At 51.0% G+C, this 26,423-nt stretch overlaps 1 protein-coding gene across 1 annotated transcript in view; it reads right to left on the reverse strand.

Moving 5' to 3' along the window:
- The window catches only part of CHAT (choline O-acetyltransferase), a 49,404-nt gene extending 23,054 nt beyond the window's left edge, over positions 1–26,350 (reverse strand). The window contains exons 1-7 of the mRNA XM_060077869.1: positions 26,201–26,350; positions 23,944–24,046; positions 20,849–21,040; positions 20,068–20,186; positions 18,279–18,332; positions 14,341–14,521; positions 12,266–12,443 (exon numbers count right to left, since the gene is read on the reverse strand). Of these exons, the coding sequence (XP_059933852.1) occupies positions 12,266–12,443; positions 14,341–14,521; positions 18,279–18,332; positions 20,068–20,186; positions 20,849–21,040; positions 23,944–24,009 (790 nt within the window). The 5' untranslated portion in view covers positions 24,010–24,046; positions 26,201–26,350. The remainder of the gene's footprint in view (positions 1–12,265; positions 12,444–14,340; positions 14,522–18,278; positions 18,333–20,067; positions 20,187–20,848; positions 21,041–23,943; positions 24,047–26,200) is intronic.
- Between the last annotated feature and the right edge of the window lie 73 nt (positions 26,351–26,423).

A 26,423-nucleotide genomic window follows, 5' to 3' on the forward strand; every position in this document is an offset into this window, starting at 1 on the left:
GTTGCTCCCCAACACACCCACCTGTGCACACGCATACACACAGACAGACACACAGCCCTCTGGGATCTATTCCCTGGGAATAGATAGTCTGGGAGATGGAGGCACTGGGCTCCTTCTCAGACACTTAGAGCTTCTAAATATTTGTCAATCACATCTGAGCATCTTTCCTCCCCAGATAAAGGAGTCATAGCTCCTTTTGGGAGGGAAGTCTGCCATCACACCTCTCAAATTCTTCTCTAATCTATGGCTTATGGGGTGATCTTTATACTCCCAGCCCCTAGAGGCTATGAGGAGGCCAACGAAAGTATGTCCAAGCTATATTCTATCTCCAAGAAACTCACATCAAATATAATGATACAGGTTGGGTGAGAGGAAATGGAAAAGGACATATCCAGCAAATATTAATGAAAAGAAAGCAGGAATGGCTATATTAATATCAGATTAAGTAAACTTCGGAGCAAAGAAAATTACAAGAGATGTCGAGGGATATTACATTAAAAAAAAAAAGGTCAATCTACCAAGAAGACATAGCAATCTTAAATGTGTATCTACCAAACATACGTCAAAATATGTGAAGCAAAAACTAACAGAACTGAAGGAAAAATTGACAAATCCACAAGTGTATTGGAGACTTCACACCCCTCTCTTGATACTTGACAGAACAGCTACAGAAAGTCAGCAAGGATATAAAAGAACTTAACAACACCATCAATCAACAGGATCTATTGACAGAACACTTCACCCAATAACAGCAGAATGCACATTCTCTTCAAGTGCCCATGGAATATATATGCCACAGTAGACCATATCCTAGGCCATAAAACACCCTCAACTAATTGAAAAGAATTGAAATCATACAAAATGTGTTCTCTGACCACTGGAATCAAGATTTTTAAAAACAGCAGGAAAATAAATGTTCCAAACATTTGGAAACTAAACAACACTCTTCCAAATAATCCATGGGTCAAAGAGGAAATCTTAAAGGAAATTTTAAAAAAACCATAGAAATAAATGAAAATAAAAATACACCATATCAAAATTTGTGAGACACAGCTAAAGCTTTGTTGAGAGGGAAATGTATAGCACAAATGCTGACATCAGAAAAGAGGAAAAGTCTCAAATGAATAATATAAGCTCTCAACTCAAAAACTTAGGGAAAAAAAGCAAAACAAGGAGGAGGAAAGAAATAACAAAGAGCAGAAATCAATGATATTGAAAACAGGGAAAATAAAGAAAGAAAATCAATGAAAAGAAAGCTGTTTCTTTTCAAAAATCAATCAAATCTCTAGCAAGACTAATGAAGAAAAACAAAAGAGATAAAAGACACAATATCAGGGATTAAACAGGCACATCACTGTGGATCTTGCAGATATCAAAAAGATAACTTTTCAGAAATACTATGAACAACTCTACAGACATAAATTTGACAACTTAGATGAAATGGACCAATCCCTTAAAAAGTACAAACTACCACAATGCATCAAATATGAAACAGATAATTTGGAGACCCTGTAATTATTAAGGAAATTGAATTTGTAAGATTAAACTTTCCCCTCCCCACGAAAATCTCCAAGCCCAGATGGTTCTAGAGAAGTCTACCAAACAGTTAGGGAAGAATTAACTTCAACCTACACAATTTCTTCCAGATAATATAAGAGGCAGGAACACTTCCCAATGTTACCCTGACACCAAAACCAGATAAAACAGTACACCTCCACCACGACCCCCAAACACATGAAAAAAACAACCAATTACAAGACAAATAACCCTCATGAATATAGATACAAAGATAGTTAACAATATATCAGCAAATAGAATTAAGCAACATATAAAAAGAATTATACACTGTGACTAAGTGGGTCTTGTTCCAGGGATGCAAACCTGGTTCAATATTTGAAAATCAATTGATGTAATCCACTGTATTAACAGACTACAGAAAAATCACACGATTATATCAATTGATGAAGTGTAAGTGACAAAATTCAACATCTTGTCATGAAAAAATCTCAGAAAACTAGGAATAGGAGGGAATTTCCTCAACTTCATAAACAGCATCTACAAAAAAAACCTATAGCTAACATCATACTTAAGGGTGAAAAGACTGCATGCTTTGCCCCTAAGATGAGGAACAAGAAAGAATACCCATTCTTAACCACTGCTATTCAACATAGTACTGGAAGTTCTGGACAGCACAAAAAGGCAAGAAAAGGGAATAAAAAAGAAACATATAAGAAAGAAAAAACAACTGCTTATTTTCATACTACATGATCTGTCTATGTAGAAAATTATAAGGAATCTACAAAAAAAACCCATGTAGAACTAATAAGTGAGTTAGAAGTTCACAACGTACAAGATAAACATACAAAAATCAATTGTATCTCTGCGTACCAGTGACAAGGCAGGAACACCAAAATTAAAAATACAATGTGATTTAAATCATGCAAAACAAATGAAGTACTCCAGTGTAAATCCAACAAAACCATACAGGACTTGTATACTGAAACTACAAAACACTAATGCAAAAAATCAAAGATCTAAGTAAATGGAGAGACATACCGTGTTCACGCATTGGAACACTCAACAGGGTGAAGATGCCAATACTCCCAAATTGATATACAAGCTTAACACAGCTCCCATCAAAATCTCAGAAGACTTTTTGTAGATATAGACAAGATTATTCTAAAATCTATGTGAAAAGGCAAAGGAACTAGAATAGCTAAAACAATTTTAAAAAACAATAAAGTTGGAGGAGTCAGTGTATCCAATTTAAAGACTTATCACATAGTTACATAGCCAAGAATGTGTGGTATTGGCAGAGAGCTGAACACATAGATCAATGGAAGCGAACAGAAAACCCCAAAATAGTCTAACACAAATATGTCCATTTGATTTTGACCAAGGTGCAAAAGTAATTCAGTGGAGGAAGAATGGCCTTTTCAACAAATATTATTGGAGTAATTGGACACTCATAGGCACCCCTCCTCAAAAAAGCTTGGATAAAAATCTCGTATATTAACGCATATGTGTGGAATCTAGAAAAATGGTATAGATGAACTGGTTTGCAAGGCAGAAATAGAGACACAGGTGTAGCGAACAAACGTGTGGACACCAAGGGGGGAAAGCAGGGCGGGGGGGATAAACTGGGAGATTGGGATTGACATATATACACTAATATGTATAAAATAGATAACTAATAAGAACCTGCTGTACAGCACAGGGAACTCTACTTCGTTGTATAGGAGAAACCAACACAGCATTGTAAAACAACTATACCCAAATAAAAAAATATTTTTTTAATCTCATATCTTATAAAAAATTTAATGCAAAATGGATTGTCAACTTAAATGTACAATATTATAAAACTTTTAGAAAAAAATAGGAGAAATTCATCTTTGGGATCTCAGGCTAGGCAAAGAATTCTTAGAGTTGATGCCAAATGTATGATCCATAAAAGAAAAAATTGATAAATTGGATTTCATCAAAACTAAAAACATTTCCTTAGTGAAACACCCTGTTAAGAAGATGAAAAGATAAGCTACATATTGGGAGAAAATATAAAGCCACATATCCAATAAAAGGCTAGTAAAGAATATAGAAACAGGGCTTCCCTGGTGGCGCAGTGGTTGAGAGTCTGCCTGCCAATGCAGGGGACACGGGTTCGTGCCCCGGTCTGGGAAGATCCCACATGCTGCAGAGCGGCTGGGCCCGTGAGCCATGGCCACTGAGCCTGTGCGTCCGAAGCCTGTGGCTCCTCAACGGGAGAGGCCCCAACAGTGAGAGGCCCGCGTACCGTAAAAAAAAAAGAAAAGAAAAAGAATATAGAAACAATTCTTAGAACTCACAGTAAAAAGAAAACCCCAAAACCCAAAACCCGAACCCCAAACAATCCAATTAGAAAATAAGCAGAAGACATGAAATGATATTTCCCAAAAGATGAGCTATAGAGGGAAATTAGCCATGAAAAGATATTCAACATCATTAGTCATAAGAGAAATGTAAATTACAACTATAGTAAGATCACTACACACCTATCAGAAGGGTAAAAAAAAAAAATAGTGACAATCCCAAATGCTGGTAAGGATGCAGAGAAACTGGATCACTTATACGTTGCTGATGGGAATGTAAAATGGTACAGTCACTCTGAAAAACATTTTAGCAGTTTCTTGAAAAATTAAGCATGCAAATATCATATGACCTAGCAATTTCATTCCTGAACATTTTTTTCTGAAATGAAAACTTATGATCACACAAAAACCTATACATATATGTTCATAGTAGCTTTATTTGTAATAGCCAAAAAGTAGAAACAACTCAGATATCCTTCAATGGTTATATCACTCATTGTGATATATCCATACTGTGGAATGCAGTATGAACTATTCACACATGCAATAACTTGGATGAATCTCCAGAGAATTATACTGAGTGAAAAAGCCAATCTCAGGCGGTTACATACTGCATGACTCCATTTATATGACATTCTTGAAACAACATCATAGAAATGAAGGATAGATTAGTGGTTGCTAGGGGTTAAGGAGGGATGGGGCTGGAAGGGAGGGGGTGTGGCTATTAAGGGAACAGAGGGATCCTTGTGGGGATGGAAATGTTCTGTATCTTGACTGTATCAATGTCAATGTCCTGGTTGTGATATTGTAAGATTTGCAAGATGTTACCATTCGGGGGGAAAATGGTACAGGCGAGTTTATTTCTTACAAGTGCATGTGCAATTATCTCCAAATAAGTTTAATTTAATTTTTTTTAAAAGTCAGGAGCCAAGAATTTCTTTCCTCTGGGTTCTAGCCACCTTTCTCACAAAGGCAGATTTAAAGAGCTGTCATACTTCTAGAATATAGGGGAGAGGTGGTGAGTGGAGAAGGTCAGGAGATACAAAAAATCCCCAAAACCTCTTAGCTGCCTTGTAACCAAATATCATAGTGCTGCTCATGAAGTGGACAGTGAGGGCCAGAGAGATGGCACCCAGCGAGAAATGAAAGAGGACAGGTGTCTGGAGTGCATGCACACAGAGCATGTGGTATGTGGGGAGCCCGGGGGAGGCAAAAGAGCACCCCAGAGTCAATAAGGGTTAGGGCTCCACACAAGGACTATAGGCCATTGAGTCTGAGGCCATGGGCCACTGTCACTGACTTCAAGGGCAGTGCCCATCAACAGGTGTCCATTTTCAGTTCACCAGATTTTTCCAGAGAGGTTGTGGGCTTGGGCAAAACATCCCCAGAGTGTTTCCCCCAATCTAATAAGAGTTATCCCTTAGCGATCACCCTCAGTGTGCCAGGCACCAGGCCACCAGCTTCGCATCCCCTTGGTCCTATCCACAGGTGGGGCTGCTATTTCCTCATCCTGGCCTAGGAAGCCAGGCTCCAGGGGACAGCAGTGAGGCACAGGTCAAGCTCAGGCCTCTTGTCTTGGACCACATGCCTCTCCCTGCCTGGATGCTCTCATCCATAAAAGCCTTCATGCTTCCACTGTAGGAGGGAGGGGTTGGCCCCAAGAAACAGCATTCAGCCTCAAGAGACCAGGAGGTATTTCTGGGCCAGTTAAATCAGACATGCTGTTATTGCTAATGTGCAATTGTTTTCCAAATCAGCAGACTTGCCTGTCTCTGGATGACAATATTTAAAGAGCAAAATGCCCCATCCCGAGTGGTTCTTGTAAACCATGACCGAGGAGGCTTTCTGCAGACACAGCTACCTTCTGTCAGTTCCCTCCTTGAAAGCAGTGGCTCAGCTCTAATTGGCTGCTGGGGATAAATATTTACAGGACTGTGTAAATGGCAGCATATGCCTCCGAAGTCTGCTTGCAGGTTCTCCACGGCAGCACCCATGCAAGCCAGCGGGCTGCGGTGGGTGAGCGGGGTGGAGGTGTCTCCAGCTGGCTATCCTTTTCCTACAAATTGACAAGCGCTGTAGTCTTCCAGACTCAGGGCTGGATGTCTAATTAAATTTCCAGACTAGGATAACGGTGTTGGCTCCTCCTGGGTTCGGGAAGGCCATAGCTTCGCGTTGGGCAGGGAGGGAGGAACTGAGAGGATGTGCACGGCCCTCCTGAGGCCTGAATCCCACCCCTGCCCACCGGGCCCTGCAGATCTCAGGCTGGGGAGACAGATGTTCCCTATTCAGTCCTGGCTGCACTGCCCACCACCTGTAAGGGTGGGGACTCCCTCAAACTGTGGGAGACACAGCCTCCTCTGCTCTGTGGGGATGAAATTCTTGCCTCATAGGCTATTATGAAGACAGATGGCAACAAGGGACAGAAAGCGCCCAGGACAGGGCCCAGCACCAAGGGGAACCGCCATGCACAGTAGCTGCTGATATCTGAATAAGTGGGTCCCAACCTGGGCTACACCTGAGGATGCTTTAAGAATACAAATCCCTTGGCCTCACTCCAGTCCCACTGGAAAATCACCAGCACCCAGGAATCTGGGGTTTTTGGGGGTTTTTTAGGAGCTCTCTAGATGATCCTGATATTGTCAGCTAGCCCCAGTCCCACCGACCTCAACCCACCTGGGTTTACCTCTAGTCCCACTTGACACAGGAAACCCTCCTGGGCTATGACGTGCAGAGGGGTGAGCCCTCCAAACGCCCGCAGGACTCCTGATGGAGACCCTCCTTTGGTTTTATCCTGTCCACTCTTGCCCTAACGATTCTGCTTATTCTGGTCTCCCCAGCAAGTTGGCAGGCCTCAGGGGCAGTAACGGTTCCAGCAGGTCTTGTAGCCCTTGGCCTCCCCGGAGGGCACTCCATGTGGGCTGTGCCCCACTGGCAGTTACTGGACCTCCATGAGCTCCACCCTCTTGATGTCATGGCAGAGGGTCAGGGGCTGGGCAGCCTGGGGGTTCACAGAGGTAGCCATCCTGGTTGGGGGATCAAGGGACCATCTCTGGAAAGAGAGCAGGTTGATGAAATCAACTGCCCCTCTGGGTCTCAGCTGACCCTGTGAGAATTCAGGGGTGGATTTTGTCTGAGTTCAGGCTCCTTGGTCCAGGCCTCCATCAGGACAAGCGGAGCTCAGCATGTCTAAAGCCTCCTGCTGGACAGTGCAAGCCTGGGCCCAGTGCTCATGGACTGAGTCTCTGCCTGGGTCCCAGGAAGGGAGGTGGAGCCCTTGGGACTTCAGCTGAGATACCCTGGAAAGCTCAATCCATTTCACAGAATTAACTGTGGTTTTACTGTGAGCCAGAAAGACCCCCAAGCCTCACAACCACAGCCAGCAGCTGCTCCTGGAACCAGGAGAGAGGCTTCCCCAGGGTTAGGGCTTTGGGAGCATTATATGCAACAATGACCACCATCCTTGGGTCTTTCCCTGGCACTCTCATCCCCTGCTGTTCCAGTGTCCCCTGTGTGGACACAGCCCTCCCTCTCCCCCTCTCCTCCTTCCTGGACTCTTCACGGTGACTGACTGGCTATTCCCTTGTGTTGTTAACCTCTTCTGAAAGTGTTCTATTCACCTTCTGCCTCAACTGGAGGGTGGCCCCCCTGAGGGTCCACTTCCCTGAACCCCCTCCTAAGAGACTGTTGTGTCCCCTCACACTCACCAGGGGGCCAGATTGGTAGGGGGCTTCCCCTTCTCTGTTCCTGTTCCTAAATGACTCCTCCTCCTCCCTTTCCCTTTGGAGCTGCGGCTGTTAGGCTTTCATCCCTCCCATCACACCCTCCTCCTTGCTGCTGGGCTCCACTGACTGCTTACAGTGCCCGGCCATGATGACCTGGGCTCCTGGCTCATCTTCTTCCTCCCCATCAGCACTCTGGCCATCCTTCCGGTAGCTTGGACATTCCCGTGTGTGTGACCTGGCTGGCATACTCCTCTCTCAGCCCTTTGACTTCTCACTTTTGACAGTTTAACCTCAGTACCCACTCCCACCATCACATCTGGGGGTGTACCTCTATGAGAGCCAACCCCCTCTAAAGCTTAGTTCAAGCATGCCGCACCCTGACCACACTCTTGACTCCTGCTTCACACTCTCTTACCTCCCACTGCAACACGTCTCACCTCACTGACACCCTCAAAACCCTTGGGCCCCACTGCTTATTTCAACTCTCCACCACCCACTCCTGTCTTTCACTTCCCTTCTGTGATGGGCTGAACTATGTCCCCCCAAAATTCCCAAGTTGAAGTCCTAACCCCCTGTACCTCAGAATTGGACTGTATTTGGAGATGGGGATCTTTACAGAGGTAATTAAATTAAAATGAGGTCACTGGGGTGGGGCCCTAATCCAACATGACTGGTGTCCTTATAAGAAGAGGAGATGAGAACACAGACATCCACACACACAGAGGGAAGACGATGTGAAGACACAGGGAGAAGACGGCCATCCATGAGCCAAGGAGAGAGGCCTCAGAAGAAACCAACTCTGTTGACATCTTGATCTTGGACTTCTAGCCTCCAGAAGTGGGGGAGGATAAATGGCTGTTGTCTAAGCCCCCCAGTGTGTCGTACGTTGTTAGGGCAGCCTGAGCAGACTAACGAATCTCCTTACTCAGTTCAGATTCCAGCATTATAGTCATTCTCCTGCCACACCTGCCCCCCACTCCCTCCGTTATGCTCACCAACCTTGGCTGAACCCAGCGACCCACCTTCTCCTTGCTTGAACCTCAGGACCTGAACACTATGGGGAGGGGAAATGCAAAACAATGCTAATTAATTTCTCCTAAAATGTACGACCCCAAGCCCTCAAATACAAGCTCGACACAGTCCATGAATCTTAGCACGTTTCCTGAGTAGGCTGCCTTTCCCACTTTGCAAGAGGCTATTTCATGTATCCTCTTCTGCCTCCAGTGTCCCACCTTCGCCTCTCTTGGTGCATAGCCGTGGCTCTGCGGATCTGAAGCCAGAAGCCTCTAGTCAGGAACCTCCTCTTATTCCTGCCACCACATCCACATCCCCGTGGACCTCGGGCCCAGATCCTATTTTCCCTGTACCAGTCAAAGGCCTCTGATTCTCTGGGTTCCATTTCCTTTTGCCTTTGCAAGAATTCCACCCCTCTGTTTGTCTCCTCTCTCCTCATTAACAATTTCACTTCCTGGATTACTTCCCTGCACTTGCCTCTCCTACTAAAAACACTGCTCTTGAGCCCCATCCTCTTCCCACCACTCCCATTTTTCTGACCACCCCCCCTTCAAGATTCTACTCAGTGACCGTCTCATCAACAATTCCCTCCTGCCATCAGCATACAACCATTCACCCTTCTTAGCACTCTAGTCTGGCTTTGGTGAAGACCACGGATGACTTAGGGTTGCTAAGCCCAGGGTTTCCTCTCTGTCCTGTTCTTCCGTGAGCTCTCAGCAGCATCCCACGTGGTCAGCGGCTCTCTCCTTCCCTCTTGGATTTTTGTGACTCATCTCCTGGTTTCCTCTTGACTTCACAGGCTGCTCTTTTGCAATCCCCTTTGCATCTTTCTCTACCTGACCCCCAAGGCCCCATTCTTCCGTTTCCAGATGATCTCATCCAAGTCCGTGACTTTAAATATCACTTCTGTGCTGATGGCTCTCAAATTTATATCTCTGTACCGACCTCTCCCTTGAACACCAGACACATAGATCTAACTTGACTCAAGGCGTCTCAGCCCTAACATACTTGGAAAGGACTTCTCCATTCTGTTGCCACTTCCCTCACCTGGTTCTCATCTCAGTGAATGGTACCACCATCTACTCAGTTGCTCACATCAAAAACTTAGGACTCTTGCTCATTCCTCTTTTCCTTATTGTCACTTCTAGTTTGAAACGTATCTAGACCCCACCCATGTCTTTCCATCTTCACTCTCCACTCTAGCCCAAGCTGCCTTAATCTTTCATTTTTACACCAAAATTGTATCCTAAGTGGTTTCCCTGTTTTCCTTCCGTGGGAAGGGGCGCTCCAGAGAGGAGAGTTCTGTGAAAGATTGGCTTCCCTTGGGCCTCCCTGGTGGCGCAAGTGGTTGAGAGTCCGCCTGCCGATGCAGGGGATACGGGTTCGTGCCCCGGTCTGGGAGGATCCCATATGCCGCGGAGCGGCTGGGCCCGTGAGCCATGGCCGCTGAGCCTGCGCGTCCGGAGCCTGCGCGTCCGGAGCCTGTGCTCCGCAACGGGGGAGGCCACAACAGTGAGAGGCCCGCATACCGCAAAAAAAAAAAAAAAAAAAAAAAAAAAAAAAAAGATTGGCTTCCCGCTGTGCAGATGACACACTCAGTGCTAACTGGATTAATTAGATTTCCAAAGGGAAGGCGTGTATGCGCCCCCTCCTTTCTGCAGTGCTTCCTTTAGAAACAGCACTTCCATTCAGAAAGCCAGATCAAGTGCCATTAACAAATTAATTCTGATTAGCGCACCCAAGCACTCAAACCCCAAGGCAGTCCCGGTCAGTTCTGCAGAGAGATGGCTTGGACCTGGCCTGCTAATAAAGTGGGAACCGTACTGGAAGCAGAGGCGATTCTTTTGATGCCTGTCTCTTTCCCTGGAGGGGAGAAGAATGGGATTTGATTACACTATGGTCTGCTGAGGGAATCAACTCACTTTCAAATCATAAGTTATTAATTCCCCCACTTGGCAGTGAGGTCGGTGAGAACAGGGTCAACTCTTACACCTCTCTGTGACCCATTCAGCCTCCGATTTAAGACCAAGCACTTGAAGATACCCAAGAGTCGAATGAAAGAAAAATTCATTGGTAAGTGGAAAATAAGTCTGGAGCCCAGTATCCTTAGTAGTCCTTCATTCTTTTATTTAACAAATATAATTAGGGACCAACTGTGTTTGGGACAGCAGATTCAGAAGTTAAGCCAGGTAAGGCCCCTGTTCTCCTGGACCTTATAGACTTGAGGGGTGGGGCAGGACAGATCATCAGCATCAAATCAATCAGAATCAAACAAGTGAAAAGCTGACTTCAGAGGGTGAGAAATGCAATCAAGATGAGAAAACAGGACAAGGGGACAGAGTGTGCTGGGGAGAGCTGGGGGATGCTCAAGGAAGGTCTAGGGTGGGGCACCTGAGCTGAGTTTGGGATGGTGCAAGGAGCCAGCCAGCCTTGGGGGAAGAACTTTCTAGGGAGAGGGAAGTGCCTGTGGCCATACATCCAAGCCCCACCACCTTCTCATTCTCTCAGTACATTTAGCATGGCCACCTTTGCCGGCCAGACTGCTCTCCTCATGGTACTGGGCAGGTCAGACATGGCCCTGCTGGGCGGTCGACTTTGCTTGCAGTTGGTCTGCTTGCCTGGACACTGTCCCTCCCTCCTGCCCCTCTCACTCATGTCACAGGGCTTTGCTCAATTCCCACCTCTTCCTACAAAGCCTTTCAAAAGCCTCCCAATTAAAATGGCTCCCTCCCCTCTCTGAAGTCCTGGAGCATTTATTTGGCCCCTGCTGGCTCCACTGCCTTACACGGGTAGACACTGCATTACTATGTACTTAAATCTGCTCCCTCATCTGCCATCCGTTCCCCGATTCCTATTGAAGGGGCTGCTCAGGGCCAGGGGTTCATCCTCTCTGTCCCTTACACTCCCTAGGCCTATCCCAGGTCCTCAGCTTACAGACACTCAGGGAGTCTGAATGGTCACCTGGCTGCATCAAAACCTGAGGGGCAGACAGAGGCTCACAGAAGTATCACCCCTCATCTGGGAATCTCTAATGTAGGCAAGCAAGGAAGGCTCTCCATCCAGTTTCTGAGAATAGGGCTCACTTTGGGTTTGAAAAGTAGTTTCCAGAAGGACGGTTTGAAAATGTTAAGGCTCTTCCTGGATTTCTTATGGGAACGCTCAGAAACTTTCATAAGAGCAGCAGCCTGAAGGAGAAGGTCAGCTTGAAGACGAAGAGTTCTGGGACCATGAAATCACAGGAAGGAGGTAGCCAACCCCCCTCCCAGAGGTGGGCTCCATCCCAAATTCCCACCTGACAGCTCTCCCAGTGACTCAGACTCTTGAAATGAGTACCATCCCTGCCCACCAGTAAAACACAACTGCTTCATTGCAGCTGGCCTTCATCCAGCTCATAACCTTCCCTCCCTCAATATTCCTGGACATCCTCAGATTCCAGGGCTAGTCAGCCTCACCCAGAAAGCTAGCACAGTGTCAGATGAATTACAAGGGTACAAAAGGTGCCTTCAGTTTCAAGGCACCCCGGCTGACAGCAGGACATGCCATCGGTCCTGGGTTGGAGGGAGGCCTGAGCTCCCCGCGCTATGGCAAATGGGGATGAGGCATGGCGCCCGACCCTGGAGGGAGGGGAGCCGATGGGTGTGAGGATGAGATGAGCGTGGAGACGCACTGGGCACTGCTGCTAACCTTTCACGAGGACCGTCCTGGCCTCAGCCCACTCGCTCCTCCCGTCTGACGTCAGCAGGCCGATTGGAGGTGAGCGTTCATCCTCGTTGGAAGCCATTCTGACTATCTTTCTCAACTGAGTGAACAGATCCCCCTCACTGAGACGGCGGAAATTAATCACAACATCCAAGACAAAGAACTGTGGGGGAAACAGGTCAAAGACGTCACTCAGGGAGGCCAGCCCAAGGCGTCAGGCCCTCCCTGAGCCTCCACGCGAGAGCAGGGCAGGGATGCTCGGGCCCATGGTTCCCAAGGTACGTGATGGTTCTGAAGAGTCATAATGTGGGGACCAGCCCAACACTGCCGACTGTGCTGGACTCCAAACTGCCCCAAATCAAAGAAGGTCAGGTTAAACTTACTAAAGAAAGCTTGTTTCTGTAGGTCCTAGATTACATAAAACCATTATGTTTGTGGGGAATTGAGTAGAAATGGATACAACTTCTGTTGGAGGGCTGTGTCAATCAAAACTGAAAATGTGCATGCCCTGTGATTCAGCAGTTGCTCTTATAAATACATACTCTAGCCTAAGGCTTAGAGAAACGTATACTCTTGTGCCCGGAAAGACATATAAAGGAATGTGCATATCAGTCTATTTGCAACAGCAAAGCGGTACAGAGAGCCCAAATTTTCTCCAGTAGAGGAATGGTTAAGTAAATTGTGGTGTACTCGTCCAGTGCATGTCCACCCAGCAGATAAAGGGAATGAACTAGCTCTAGGTACAGCTACAGGGATAGATCTCAAACACACTGGTGAGTGGAGAAAAAAGCAAGTCAGCGAATAATATGCAGAGGAAGATTAAAATGGAAAAACAACACATAAAATGCTCTACGTGTACGTGTACACATATACAAGGGCACCCGCGTGTGCTCTGTGTGTAAGGCTTGTGAGCTGTCGTTCAGCAGTTTTGAAGCTAGAGCCTCGGGCATTGTAAAGGGTTTTATTCCTAGGCCCAGATCAAGAACGCTTGTCAGCTAGTTGACGTGAGTGCCTTGGTCCCACACGCTGAACAGCATACAGGTGGCCCGGCTTAGGGTGGGAGCCTGAGAGTGTTTCTGGAAGGGATGGACGCTAGGGTGCGTGGGTGCTGGGAAATTCTGGGTTTGACTTTTGAACGAAGATGGAGAGAGGTCCTCGTTTTGTGGCCGGCCAGGTGTCAGGTGGGCTTCGAACCTGGGAACAGCCATCCTCCGATGGCAGACTTAGGGCTCCTGGCTTAGACTGAAAATGTCAGGTGAGCCCAAGAAGAAAACACTGTAGAACAAATACCAGGGGAGTCCCCAGGGTGGGTGTCAAAGTTGGGTTTTGACAGAAAAGAAAACAGCTTTTAGTCAAGTGGAATATTTATGTGGAGCCTCAATATATAGAATATACTGTCTGTTGTCAGAAGTCCTCACGCTCGGCCTGTCCCCTGGGCCCCCATGGACTCTTTTCTGTTCTCTGGAACCCAGTCTGAGGACCTTGTGGGCTTGTGACACTGGCAGACCTGGGAGGACTTCTCACCCTTGGACAAGCCACTTAACCTAAGTCTCGTTTCCTCATCTGTCAAATGGAGATTCCAAGGCCCCCTCTGCAGGGCCATCGTAGGATCAGGTGGGATGAACGGAAGTGCCAAGCCCACGGTCTGGACATGGAAGTCCTGACAGTCAGTCTGTAAGCTGTTCGTCTGTCTGTATGTGGTCTCCAGGAAGGCCACAGCCTGGGTGACTGCATGTGGAAGGGCTAAGGACATGCTGGGTCTCATTAACGACTCTCAGTCCATCCAGGCTGTTCTTTGAACCTGACCTGGCTGGTCAGGACTGAAATGGGAACCCACTGAAGGCATTCTCAATTGATGACTCTCCTCGTTCTTAAAATCCAACCATTGGAGAGAAATGGGACTGACCAGGAATCAAGACACCCCACTTTGGGGCCACCCTGCCCCAACTCACCGTGTGACTCCGGGAGGGGGTTGAACACCCTTGGAGAAGCAGGAATGGATGAGCACACGTGCGCCCCTCCCCAGGCCTGAGAGGCTGCAGCAGCAGGGGGCCGCCTACCTGGCTGCAGCAGGCCACAATGACGTGCTCAGGCTCCGGCATGACACTGCTCTTCTGGGCCACCAGCGTGTCCTGGGTGTGGCCAGGGAGCCGGTAGGAGGAGAAGAGCCCGTGGTATTGCTTCATACAGAGCTGCTGCCCTGACAGCTGGCCCTTGGCACAGTCAGTGGGGATGGAGTGGCTGGAGGGGAGGGAGGGGAGGGAGGCAGGGAATCAGAGTTGATTCTACTCTAATCTGATTAGGCAAAGTGGAGCAGAAACACCAGAACTGCATGACGATGGCTGTCAAAGAGCTCGATTTGCCACTTTCTAAAGTAGTGGAGTGCCCCGTGGAGCCCCTCGGGGTGTTCTCTGGTCTCCGTTAGTGTCCCTCACCTTGGCCTCATGCACTACATGTGCCCAGGTGCGGATCTGGCCATTTCAGCCCTCTGGGCCTTTGCTTCTGCTGCTCTGCTTGGCATGAGTTCACCCTCACTCCTGCTCTCAACTAATGTATTTAGAAAACTCCCTCTACTCTTTTTTTTTTTTTCTTTTTTTTGTGGTACGCGGGCCTCTCACTGTTGTGGCCTCTCCCGTTGCGGAGCACAGGCTCCGGACGCGCAGGCTCAGCGGCCATGGCTCACGGGCCCAGCCGCTCCACGGCATGTGGGATCTTCCCGGACCGGGGCACGAACCCGTGTCCCCTGCATCGGCAGGCGGACTCTCAACCACTGCGCCACCAGGGAAGCCCGCCTCTACATTTTTTAGAGCCTACTCCTTCATCACCTCTTCTAGAAACCTCCTCTGAGTTCAAGGTGGAAAGTTCTCTTTCTCCTGTGGTCTCGGCGTGTCTCGTGTCCTTTCTTCCCTCCTTTTTTCTCCTCCTCCCTCTCTCTCACTTTCTCTCTTTCCCTGTCTTTCCTCCTTCTGTCTCCTCCTCCTCTCCCCACCTTCCGCCTTCCCCTCCTTTTCCTCTTCCTCTTCCTCCTTTTTCTTCTCTCTCTTTCTGTCTCTTTCTCCCCTCCCTCCTTCCCTTCCTTCCTTCTTTCCTTTCTTCCTTCCCTCCTTCCTCCTTCCTTCCTTCCAGCCTTTCAGCCAACAAATGTGACTGAGCACTCTCCGGGGCCAGGCACCAGGATCTGGGCATATAGCTGCAAACAAGACCTGAGTTTCCTGTACTAATGGGGCGCAGGTCTGGGGTACGTAGTGGGGCAAAGACAGCAAGCAGGTAGTGAGACAGGGTGATGAGACAGTGACTGGTGGGGCAGAAGGAGCGACCAGGGCCAGCCTCACTGTGGACCAGACCTGTGAGCTGAGCCCTGAGGGTAAGAAGCAGGCGGGAGGTGTGCTGGGTGGGGTGTCCCACGGCCCTGCTGCTCCAACTGTGGGTGTCAGACTGAACTGTAATGACCAGCTCACGACAGGGTGAGTGTGGGACTCCAGAAGGAACTTTCAGAAACTTGTTAACAGGTTGACAGAGGACGTTTGTGTGTGTTGAATCTAACGATAAAACAAATGGTGGCGTATTTTGTACCTTTGGGTCATTTTTCTGCTAATTCATTTCTGCGGTGTTTTACAAACACTTTGCTAAATTAAAAGAATATATTGGTCCTTTACCATAGATCATTTGAGGAACACTCGTCCAAGGTGAAAGGAAGCCAGTGCACTGAAACTGAGTAAAGAGATGGCCAGACAGGTGGGGAGACTTGTGAGTCTCCTTGGCAGTGGAAAGGTGGTACCGTTTCATTCTTGGGGCAGTGGAAGCCCCAGAAGGCGAGAGCTTTCAGGGCCAGGATTTGATCTGTTTTGCTTTTGTAATGGCCCTGGTTCTGTGTGGACAATGGGTGGAAGTGGGTCAAAGGAAGAACCAGGAAGGAGGCTGTGGGCTGCTGGGAAGGTGATGGGCCTGGGGAGGGTGGTGGGAGGAGGGGAAGGGAGGCATGGGAATGGGTTCTGGAGGGAGAGTGATGCACCTGCACTTGGACTAGATGAGCAGGCGAGGGAGGAAGACACCTCAGGTGATTTCTAGGGTCCTGGATTCACCACCGGGGGTGTGTGGTGCGTTTACTGAGATGGCAGGACAAGGCGAGGGTCCAGCTGGGGTGTGGGGAGGGACCACAAGGGCCCACTGGGGATGACTCAGCTTGCAATGACTGGGAGGTGCCCTGGTGGGGAGGTCAGGGGGTCAGATAATGGAGTATGGGGCTCATGGGGACCGACACAGCTGTATTTTGTGCTGTTGATGTGTCTGTCTTGCCAAATGGTCTGAGAACATTTTGAAGACAGGGATGGGGCCTTATTTCCCTTCACCTTCCCAACATCAGTTTGCAAAGTGAGCAAATGAATAAATGAGTAAATGAAGCGTCTCAAACAGGCGCTCGGGCAATGGCATAAATTTCCAGCCTTATGACATTTACGGTAATCAGATGTGGGAAGCTTCACGTGGATATGTATGGGTATGCATGTCTGTGTGAGTGTGCCCACATGCACGCATACAAGCGCACGCACACACACGTGGGAGTCTGGGGTCTAGACTGTCAGCGATGGAAGGGTACAAGGTCGTGGGTGGTGCCCTTCCTCCTCTGCTGTCCAGCTGGACAAGGTAAGGGATGAAGCTCTCTGAAATCAAAGAGTCGGAGTGTCAGCAGCACTGAGTTCTGGGGGATGGCAGAGCTCTCCCAGCGAGGAAGAGAGACACCAAAAAAACACCACGAGTAGCAGTAGCCGGAAGGTCTGGTGACCCAGCGAGGGAATGGTACAGTGAGGAGTGAGCAGACAGAAGTCTAGGAGTGTTTGGTTCAGAAATGAATGGAAAGCCTGCTGTGTGCCTAACTTAGGGCTGAAAGCTTTGAAGGCGTCATCTCATAGGACAGTTGCAGAAGCCCCAAGAGGTTGCTACTATCATTATTTCCATTTGACAGACAGGGGTATATAGCTAGGAGGGATTACTCACCCAAGATCGACACGTCCTGTGCTGAGGGTGTCAGAATTCAGACTCAGGTCTGCTGACCCCAGGGCCCAAGCCCTGAGCTACTCTGCACTTTGGGTCTGGGGGCCTGCCCCCTTCTCTCCAGAGGAAACAGCCCTACCCTGGAGGGGCTGCAGGTCTAAGCCTCCCCCACAAGTCTGGGTAAGACTGGGTTGGATCAAGTTAAAAAGAAAGTGAAGTTTGCCCCTGTGCCTTCCTCACTCTGACACCTGCTGGCTGTGTGACCACGGACAAGGCCCTTAACCTCTCTGAGCCTCAGCTTCCTCGTCTGTGCAATGGACACTGCTTTGGGCCCTTCTTTCTTTCTGGCATCTGATGCCCTTACATTTCCTGCCTCTGGGGACTCAGAGACCCTCTCACGGGGTCCCCCATGCCCTCTCACTCTCTCTGCTGCACCTGGGCACCTGGGGCTTGGCTGGAAAAGGGACTTTCCTCCTAAAATCAGTGATGATCCACTGTGCTTATGCAGCCCTCTCCATCTGTCAGGACACCTTTGGGTCCACTGAGTCGGCTCACCCATTTCTCAAGCTTGATGGGGTTGAGGAGACAGGCTCAGAGTGGGGAGCCCATTTCTTTCAAGTAGTGAGTAACGAGGCTGAACTCAGTATCACTGAGCTCCAACAACTTCCCCACCCTTTGATATGCTCTCTGTATTCCTGACACACTGAATCATGGCATGTGTATATATAAGACGATGGAGGGAGGGGGGCATTTTAAAGAAATCAAGGATCGTGCTTACCCCAGGCAAAGTAACCATTAATGGCTAGGCCAGCTGGGGTAAAGGTCATTCTGATGCTCAGGAAGTTCAGGGGGGTTGTTTGCTCTGTGATGGGGCCCAGAACACAGAGCTGGAAAAAGGCAAGTTATCTGCCCTCTGGGAGCTCCTTGGCTAGTGTGGTAGGGAGACAGATGGGTCAACAGACTGTGCCAGAACAGGGTACCTCCCTTCTCAGGCTGGGCTCGGTCCTACCTGTCCAGCAGGGCCTTGTAGCTGAGCACACCGGAGATGAGGTTGGCTGCAAACCTGCAGAGAGAGATGAGGCCTTAGTTTTTCCTCTCCAGGGCCCAGCTCCCTCCCTCCCTCCCTCCCTTCTTCCCTCATTTCTTCTTACTTCTTCTCTCTCCACCTCCCTCTGCCCCTCCCTCCCACCTCCTCTCTGTCTCTCCCAAACTCATGGACCACCCACCAGATGTCTGGCCTTGATGGTACACTAATCAGGTGGGGTCCCAGCTGCCCCACCCCTACCCCCATGCTGTCGGTCCTTCACAAACCTTGGATTAAAAATGGTCCTGAGGGCCTCCCTGGTGGTGCAAGTGGTTAAGAGTCCGCCTGCCGATGCAGGGGATACGGGTTCGTGCCCCGGTCTGGGAGGATCCCATATGCCGCGGAGCGGCTGGGCCCGTGAGCCATGGCCGCTGAGCCTGCGCATCCGGAGCCTGTGCTCCGCAACGGGAGAGGCCACAACAGTGAGAGGCCCACATACCGCAAAAAGGAAAAAAAAAAAAAAAAAAAAAATGGTCCTGAGGAGAGAACTGGGGAGGGGAGGAGAGGAGACTGGAAGGTGACTGAAGAGGAGGAGGAGGAGGGAGAGGAAGCCAGGAGAGGCCACAGAGCAGGCAAGAGGGGGTTGGACCGTCAGGGATGGGGTTCTTCCAGGTGAAGGCTTGTGCTGGGGCTGGACTGGGCCAAAACCCGGGGGTACTGGGAAATCCAATCTCCTGGGGAAAGTCAGTCATTTGATCCCCTTAATGCTAATGAAAAGGAAAGTGGGTGCTGGCGTGGGGAAAAAAGGCACCAGACAACCTTACCACGCGACCCTGTCATCTTAACGTCCCATGGATGATGAGCCTGGCTTAATTGCATCAGGAGGAAAACGCCCCCTTCGATGCAATTTTGAGAACTGTTTCCGGAAGTTGTTCATCCATCCACACACTTCCTTCTGCCCAGGGAAGGCCTGGCTGCAGGGGAAGGGGGAAGACTGCCCCCGGCCAGCAGGTTGGCCAAGCTGGTCTTGGTGAAGAAGGAGGGGGGCAGGGGTCTTCCAGCATAGTTCAGCCCTGCTCAGAGGCCGAGGTGGGCCCTGCCTCTTGTTTTTTTTTTCCTCCCTCTGAACCATCCCCATGCTGTGCCACATGTGGGTCTTGAGGCCAGAGACCTGGGTTTGGCTCTGAGAGACTCCGGCAGGGAGACCCTTCCTCCCGACCCGACCCTTGCGTAAATGGCCCCTCCGTTGTCATCAGTGGGCCCAGAGGCTGTTCCAGGGGCTCAGTGAGCTCTGAAATTGCAGCAGATGGCAGAGACTCTGGTGGTGGCTGGCGGGAAGAAACCATTTCCACTCCCTCAGAGCCTCTGTCCAGAGCTGGGGGCTGCGGGGCAGCAGAGGCCCTCTGACATAGCCTGGGGCCGTGGGTCCCAGTAAGAAGCCCCAGCCTCAAGCGCTGGCAGGATCAGAGGCTACAGGCTTCCTCCCAGGGCCTCAACCAGGCCCAGACTGCCATGGGGGCTCCTAGGGGCCCGTGACCTCCCCACCCCACCCCAAATAGATACATTCTGAGGAAGACCCTGTGTTTGTTACCCATGTGCCGCTTGCCTAACCTCCTTCTGACACCATGGACTGGATGCCGCTGTCTCAGGGCCATTCGGCCACAGAAAGCTCAGCCGAGGCACGAGTTTCAACCTCTCCTTCCTGGTGCTGGTGCCAGGCCCCCTCCTCCAGGCAGACTCCCAAGCTGTGAGCCCAGGGGCACGGGGGCCTCACCTTAGCTGGTCACTGGTATCTTGGAAGTACTGCCGGGCAAAGATCACAGCTGGGCTGGAGTTGACAGGCAGGGCCAGTCGGTTATTGAGATACATGTCATTCAGCCAGTACTCAGACACCTGCCAGGGAGGGTGGGGAAGGGGGCCATTACCCTCAATGGCCACACACATCTCGCCTGTGGAGTGCACCAGTCCCATCCTGGCAGCCCCAAGGGAAAATGGGGACCCTTCACTAGATCATGTACTTTTTTCATTCATTCATTCATTCCACAAACATACGCTGAGCCCCACCTATGGGCTAGGGCCTGTGTGCTCCCCGTCTACCACGCCTGTCCTTCAGCTTTGTCCCATACTATCTCCTTTCTTCCATCCCAGTGTTCATCCTGGTTGTTTACTGCTTCATCCATGTCCCCTGCCCATTCTTATGAGTGTCTCATTCCTGCCCTTCACCCCTCTCTGCTCCCCTGACCTCATGCTATCCTCTGCTGCTCCCGTCCCTGTTACTCATCTGCCCCCCATTTCTGTCCCCCATCTGCCCCATCTCTGTCCCTGTCTGTCCCCCATCCTTCTCCCCATCTGTCCCCTCTCTGTCCCCATCCCCATCTCGTCTGTCCTTCACCCTTGCTCCTCACTATCGCTCTGTTGTCTCCCCCATGCCTGTCCCTCCATCTGCCCCATCTTTGTCACCTACCTGCCCCACACCCACATCCCTCTGTCTCCATGACTGCTTTCTGCCCCCTGCCCCATGGGTTCCTTGTTTGCCCCCTCCCAGCAGCTCTTACCCAGTTGGCTGTCTTCTCCTGCCGTTCCAGGAGCTTCTGCTGCAGGGTCTCACCGAGGCCACCAGGAGCCCCAAACCGCTGCACGATGGCCTGGCTCCTCCTGAATTGCTCCTCAGGCACCAGGTGCTGCATGCACCGCAGGTAGGTGGCCAGGGTCTGCTGCAGCGGGGGCACGGGGAGTTTGGGCAGCCCCTGGAAGAGAAGGTTCACAGGCTTTGGTTCCTCTTCTCATGTGTGGCCCATGCCTGTCCCCAAATTGATCCCCTGTGTCTATTTCGATCTGCCCCATCTTTGTTCCCTATCCTGGGACTCATCTGTTTCCAGGGCTCAGCTCAGCAGAATTGTGAACTTAGGAAGCTCCTGTTAGCTTTCTCCTACACCCCAGCCTGGCCTCTAGGAGGGGACAAAGTGCAGAGGAAAAGACCTTGATGCTGACACCAGACAGACATGGGTTCATGCCCCGACCCTGATGCTGACCATCTGTGTGATCTTGAGCAAAGCACCCCTACCTCTGTGCCTCAGTTTCCTACCCTGTAAAACAGAATAACCTCTATCTCTCATAAGATCAAAAAGATCATGAATATGAAAGTGCCTATAAACCATAAAGAATGAGTGTAAGATGAAATGGTCCTGTTATTGATATTGACTGCTGGCCACTCTTAATTTAGGACTTGTTCCCAGCTGGGGCTCCACAATCCAATTGATCTCCGGACCTAAAGGGTGTGACTCTAATGGAGAGATTTGGAGAGTTGAAAGGTGGTGTGAGGTATAGTTCACTGCTTGCCCTAATGACCAGAATTCTGCATGATATTTCCTGGGAAGGTGACTCATGCACTGGGCCCCTTATTAAATCCCTGTCAGTTATGAAACACAGGGAGGGGCATTTAGCTCCATGTGGGTATGGGGCACAGGTAGGGGGGAATTCATTGGAAGTTTTCCCACTCTTAATCTCTCCAAGCCTCAGCTTCCTCATTCATAGGACATAAATAACAATTCCTATGTGAGAGGGGCACAGAGAGAATTAAATAAGAGAAACAACTGGCTCCAATTAGTCACATCATAAAACATTATGATATTACTATCCTTATCCCTCCAGATGGATTCCTAAGAGAAAACCCATAATACCTGGGGGCCCCCAAAGTGTCTCAAGAATCTAAGTAGAACTCGCCACCCATGTCCTCCTGATCCGGGCTTCTCAGTTTACGAGCTCTGTCACCCTGGGATCTTGTGTGCGCTCAACAGTGTTATGCCTTAGCCTGGGAAGGAAATTTTGTCCCATTTTCAGATGAGGAAACTGAGGACCAGAGGGTGAAGAGGCTAGTCCAAAGTCATCCAGCCATTCTATGGCAGAGGCAGGACCTGAAATCAGTCCCCGCTCCCCACCACCGACAGCCCTTCTGCTCCTTCCTCCTTGGTCGTTCTCTCCCTTGCTCCCTTTTCCATCCATCCTTTTCCTTCTTCCTCACTTAGCTGGTCACAATCGGAAACCAGGACTTTTCATACTACTACTTAAACTTTACAAAGCTGGCAGATGGTGGGCTGCCTTCTTTTAAGGGGTTTCTCCTCTGTGGGGTGGTGGGGTCAGTGAATTTCCACCCCCGCTAGGCTTTGGAGTGAAGGGGGTCCATTGAATGCTTACCTGTGTTCTGCTCTTGCTGCTACAGGGACTGAAGCGGACCCCCACCCCCATCCCTGGGAGCTCTGGGCAGGCGGACCCCAAGTGTGAGTGAGCCGGAGCGCATGTGCTGATGAGGGAAGGGGCTCTGCCTGTCTGAGCCTGTCTCTAGAGTTTACTGCCCTAGGAGGAGGGAGGAGGGTGTCAGTGCCAACTACGGGCTGCTCCTGCCCTGGGTAACTCTTGAGGATGGTCCGGGCAGCATTCTAGGCTGCTCAGCACACTCCCAGAGAGCCAGGTCCAGCCTCCCCACCAAGCTACTCTAGTTCCCTCTTCCTTCTCTTGGGGTCTTGGGGGTCTGTGTGGTGGGTGAGTAGGGAAGCATCTACAGAAAGCACAGTCCAGCTGGTGGCTTGGCCAAGAGTGCCAGCAGATCTGGCTAGAGCCCCTGCTAGAAACAGGCTACCCTTCTTCGGAGCTCTGACAGTGACTCAGCCTGGGTCATGGGGAATCAGTGATGGGGAAGAAGGAGTGAAGCAGGAAATCTCTGCTCAGATGTCTCAGCCCCCTGGGGCTCTTCCCAGACTCTCGTGGGCTTCTGGCCTTGCCTGGGTACAGAGGCAGGGACTTGTACAAATGAGGGTCTTTGGGCCCTGGGGTCTTAGATCAGTAAACATTTCTGGGCAATTTATGTGAGCCAGGGCTCACATTTCTGGGCTGGACTCAGGGACAATAGAGATACAGAGCCTGCTCTCAAGGCAGCCACAGACCAAAGGGAGGGATGTGCCACGGACCAGAGGCAACAACAGAGGTGTTTGTCAGGTTGTTTGGACAATGTGGTGAGCAACTTCATGAGAAGAAGCCAGAAAGTTCTGATCAGGTTTTCAAATGAAGCCCTGGGGTTAGGGTTGGGGTAAAGGGATGTCAAGAAGACAGGAACCGCCATGTGCAACAGCCTGAAGATCAGATGTGTCGCTCTATCACTCTGGAAGGTGGATTGAGTGTGGTGGGGAAGGAGGATGCCTGCCCAGGGAAGGGTGGCATTGTCTCAAACCAGTGGGGAAGATGGTGCTTGAGGCTCCAGGGCTGACAGCAGCTGGGTCTGGGATGTGACAAGGCTTAGAGTAGGGAATTCAGCCTCATCCTAAGGCAGTTCCACTGGGCTCACAGGTGGAACTTGGAGAGAGGGGAGGCCCTGAGAGAAAAGAGAGTGCCTGGCTCAGGTCAAGGGCTCTCCCTGGCCTTGGAGGTTAGGAAGTGTGGCTGTCAGCATTCCCTCGGTATTCCCTGACGCCACTCCCAGCCCCTCCAGTCTTCCCCGGGCTCCTCAGCAAACTTGGGGCAGGGCTGCAGCCTGGGCCTCCTGCCCAGGAGAGCACAGGGCTAGGGGCCAGGCAAGAGTTGGGGGTCAGTCCCACTCAGGACTGTTCTGGAAGCAAGAGTTTGTGAGTGGGGAGAGAGGGATCCAAATGTCACTTACAGGCTCCTCCTCACTGCTGGGACTTTTTGCTGCCGTCTTAGGGGGCGTTTTTTCGAGGATGGGCATCTTGGTGACTCCTGTTTGGGGAAGCAGAGGTGTGGACCTGGGGACCAAGAAGCAGAGCGGCATCAATACAAGAGCCACCTAGACCGGACCCTTCACTTCCCATAGCCTGGCACTCTGCCCCTGCCCTGTGAGGAGGCCAGAGCTGGGCAGTAGTGTTCACAGCCCTCCTTGTGGGCCTGGTCCCAAACTCCTGACCTCCAGACCAGTCCACACACTGACCACAGTGTCCTGTCTGACTCCAAATAGGGGGGGGCCCTGAAATGAGTCTCCAATTGGCACCTGCTCCACAAAACTGCTGTCATCCAGCCTCAACTGACCGCCCCAGAGCAGCGTGGGAGAGAGCAGGGCTGGGCTTGCTCATTCCAGATCCATGAGGGGTCACTGGCAGAGCACTTGCGTTGTTCCTGCCTGGGACCCGATAGATACGTGCTTTGCAGATTAAAATCTCTCTTTCCCACTAGACTGTGAGCTTCTCCAGGGCAAGACTACACCTGCCGTGTTCAGTACTTCACCTCTGGGCCCTAGCCCTGTGCCTGGCATGGAGTAAAATCAGTGTTGGGTAGCTGAGTACAAGGAATGCATGCACACATGAATGAATACAAGGTCCTTTAAGGCTCTGGGCTCCAGGAGACACTCTAGGCTTATCGGAGACTGGCCCGTGGCCAAGGCAGGGAGGACCCTGCTGGATGGGCTGTGACTTAGGCAGTCTCTGGTTGGCTGGCTCCCAGTGTAGGTGGCATGAGAATGCTGAGGGAGATGTACAGGGAAGTTAGGCAGCCCAGGCCCCTAGGGGCCCCCTGAATAGGCCTGTAAGGAGATGGATTAATTCTGAAGGTACAGTAGAAGTGAGCCAGGTCAAGAGGGGCAAAAGCCAGTTTTTAAGGCTACTGGGGCCCAACCTCTACCCTCAGGGCCCAACTTCTATCCCTAAGCATAAGCCTGCATAAGCATAAGCACCCACCCATGGTTTCCACTCATCCATTCCCTATTCTCTCCCAAGAGCCTAAAGCTAAGACTTAGCCCATTCTACCCCCAGGCAGACACAGTGGGAGAGGGGGGTTGGGTGCAAGGCACAGCTGACCCTAAGACACAGCATCCAGAAAGATAGATAATCCCGGTCCAGGGGTGGAGGAGTCTGGGGTTGCCTGGTAGCACTGGGCAGAGAATGTAGAGTCCTTGCGGGCACTGTGACACAGCACTTGGGACTAGGTGGTCCCCAGACCGGTGAGCGCCCTGTAGCATAGGGGCTGCTGCTACCCACTGCAAAGCAGAAGCAACAGCATCCAGATGAGAGTCGACCCCGGCGCCACAGGAGTTTTGAGGGGCCGAGTAGGGCAAGGGCAAGGTGGTAAGGGCCCTACAGACAATGCAGCCAATGCCTCCTCTGGCTCTGGCCCCCAGCCAGCCTATAGCGGGAAGACACTAGTCAAGCCTCAGAGACACCAAGTCCTGGAGAGGCACAGGAGATTGAAGTAGGATGGTTTCATGGGTGCCAAATGGGAGGGCCTTGTTCCTGCCGGCCAGCTGCTCTTCCTCACTGGCCCTGGCGCCTAAAGGGTGTATTTGTGTCGGTATCTTTCTATGTCAGTTTGGTGCCCTCCACTCCACACTCCCACCAGCCTGGCTTCTGAAGCCTGCCTGAAGGGGGCTCTGCTTTGCCCTGGAAGCCGAAGCCCAGCTCAGCCCGGGCACCACAGGCTGCCCGCGTGCTCCAGGGGCTCCCTGCCACCCGGCTTACGCTTGCTACTCGCGCCCACGCCTGCACCCCATCTCCCGCCTCCGCGACAGAGTCGGAGAGGCAGGTGCATGCCAGCACTTCAGGGGGTTGGAGTGAGATCTGCAGACCCTCCATCTGGGCACGGAAAGTGCACACCTTGGCACTTAGCAGATGGGGGTTCAGAAGTGTGGGCACACACGTGAAGCCGCGAAGCTGACAGTCAAGCCCGTCCAAGCCCTTTTCCCCCAACTTCGCACCATCCAGCTCCCCGTCCCCTGCCCCCACCCTGGGTGGAGAAACACCAGAGCCACAGAATCCCGCACCCTCCCGGACGTCCCCCGACGGCCGCTGCCCTTTGGGACTCGGAGGACTCCGCGGGTTCTGGGGCCTCCCGGCCCCGGCGCGGTCCCTGGACGGAGCCTCCCTCCGCTCCCGGCTCCCCGCGCTGTGCTCCGCCAGTCCAGCCCTACTCACCTGCTCTCCTCGTCTCTGCTGCCTCGGCCGCCGCTGCACCGCACCCAGCAGAACTAGGGGCTAGAATGTGAGCCGGAAGGGATTCGGGGGCGCGTCAGCAGTGCGGGGGTGGGGGCCACCGCCTCAGTCGGTGGCAGAGCCTCCGACGTCGCCGGGTCCCCAGGCCTCGCGACTGGCTGCGAGCGAGCCGGCCGCGCCAGTCACCTCCCCTCTTTCCTCCTGT

This window comes from Mesoplodon densirostris, chromosome 1 (assembly GCF_025265405.1).
Source record: "Mesoplodon densirostris isolate mMesDen1 chromosome 1, mMesDen1 primary haplotype, whole genome shotgun sequence".
Taxonomy (NCBI): domain Eukaryota; kingdom Metazoa; phylum Chordata; class Mammalia; order Artiodactyla; family Ziphiidae; genus Mesoplodon; species Mesoplodon densirostris.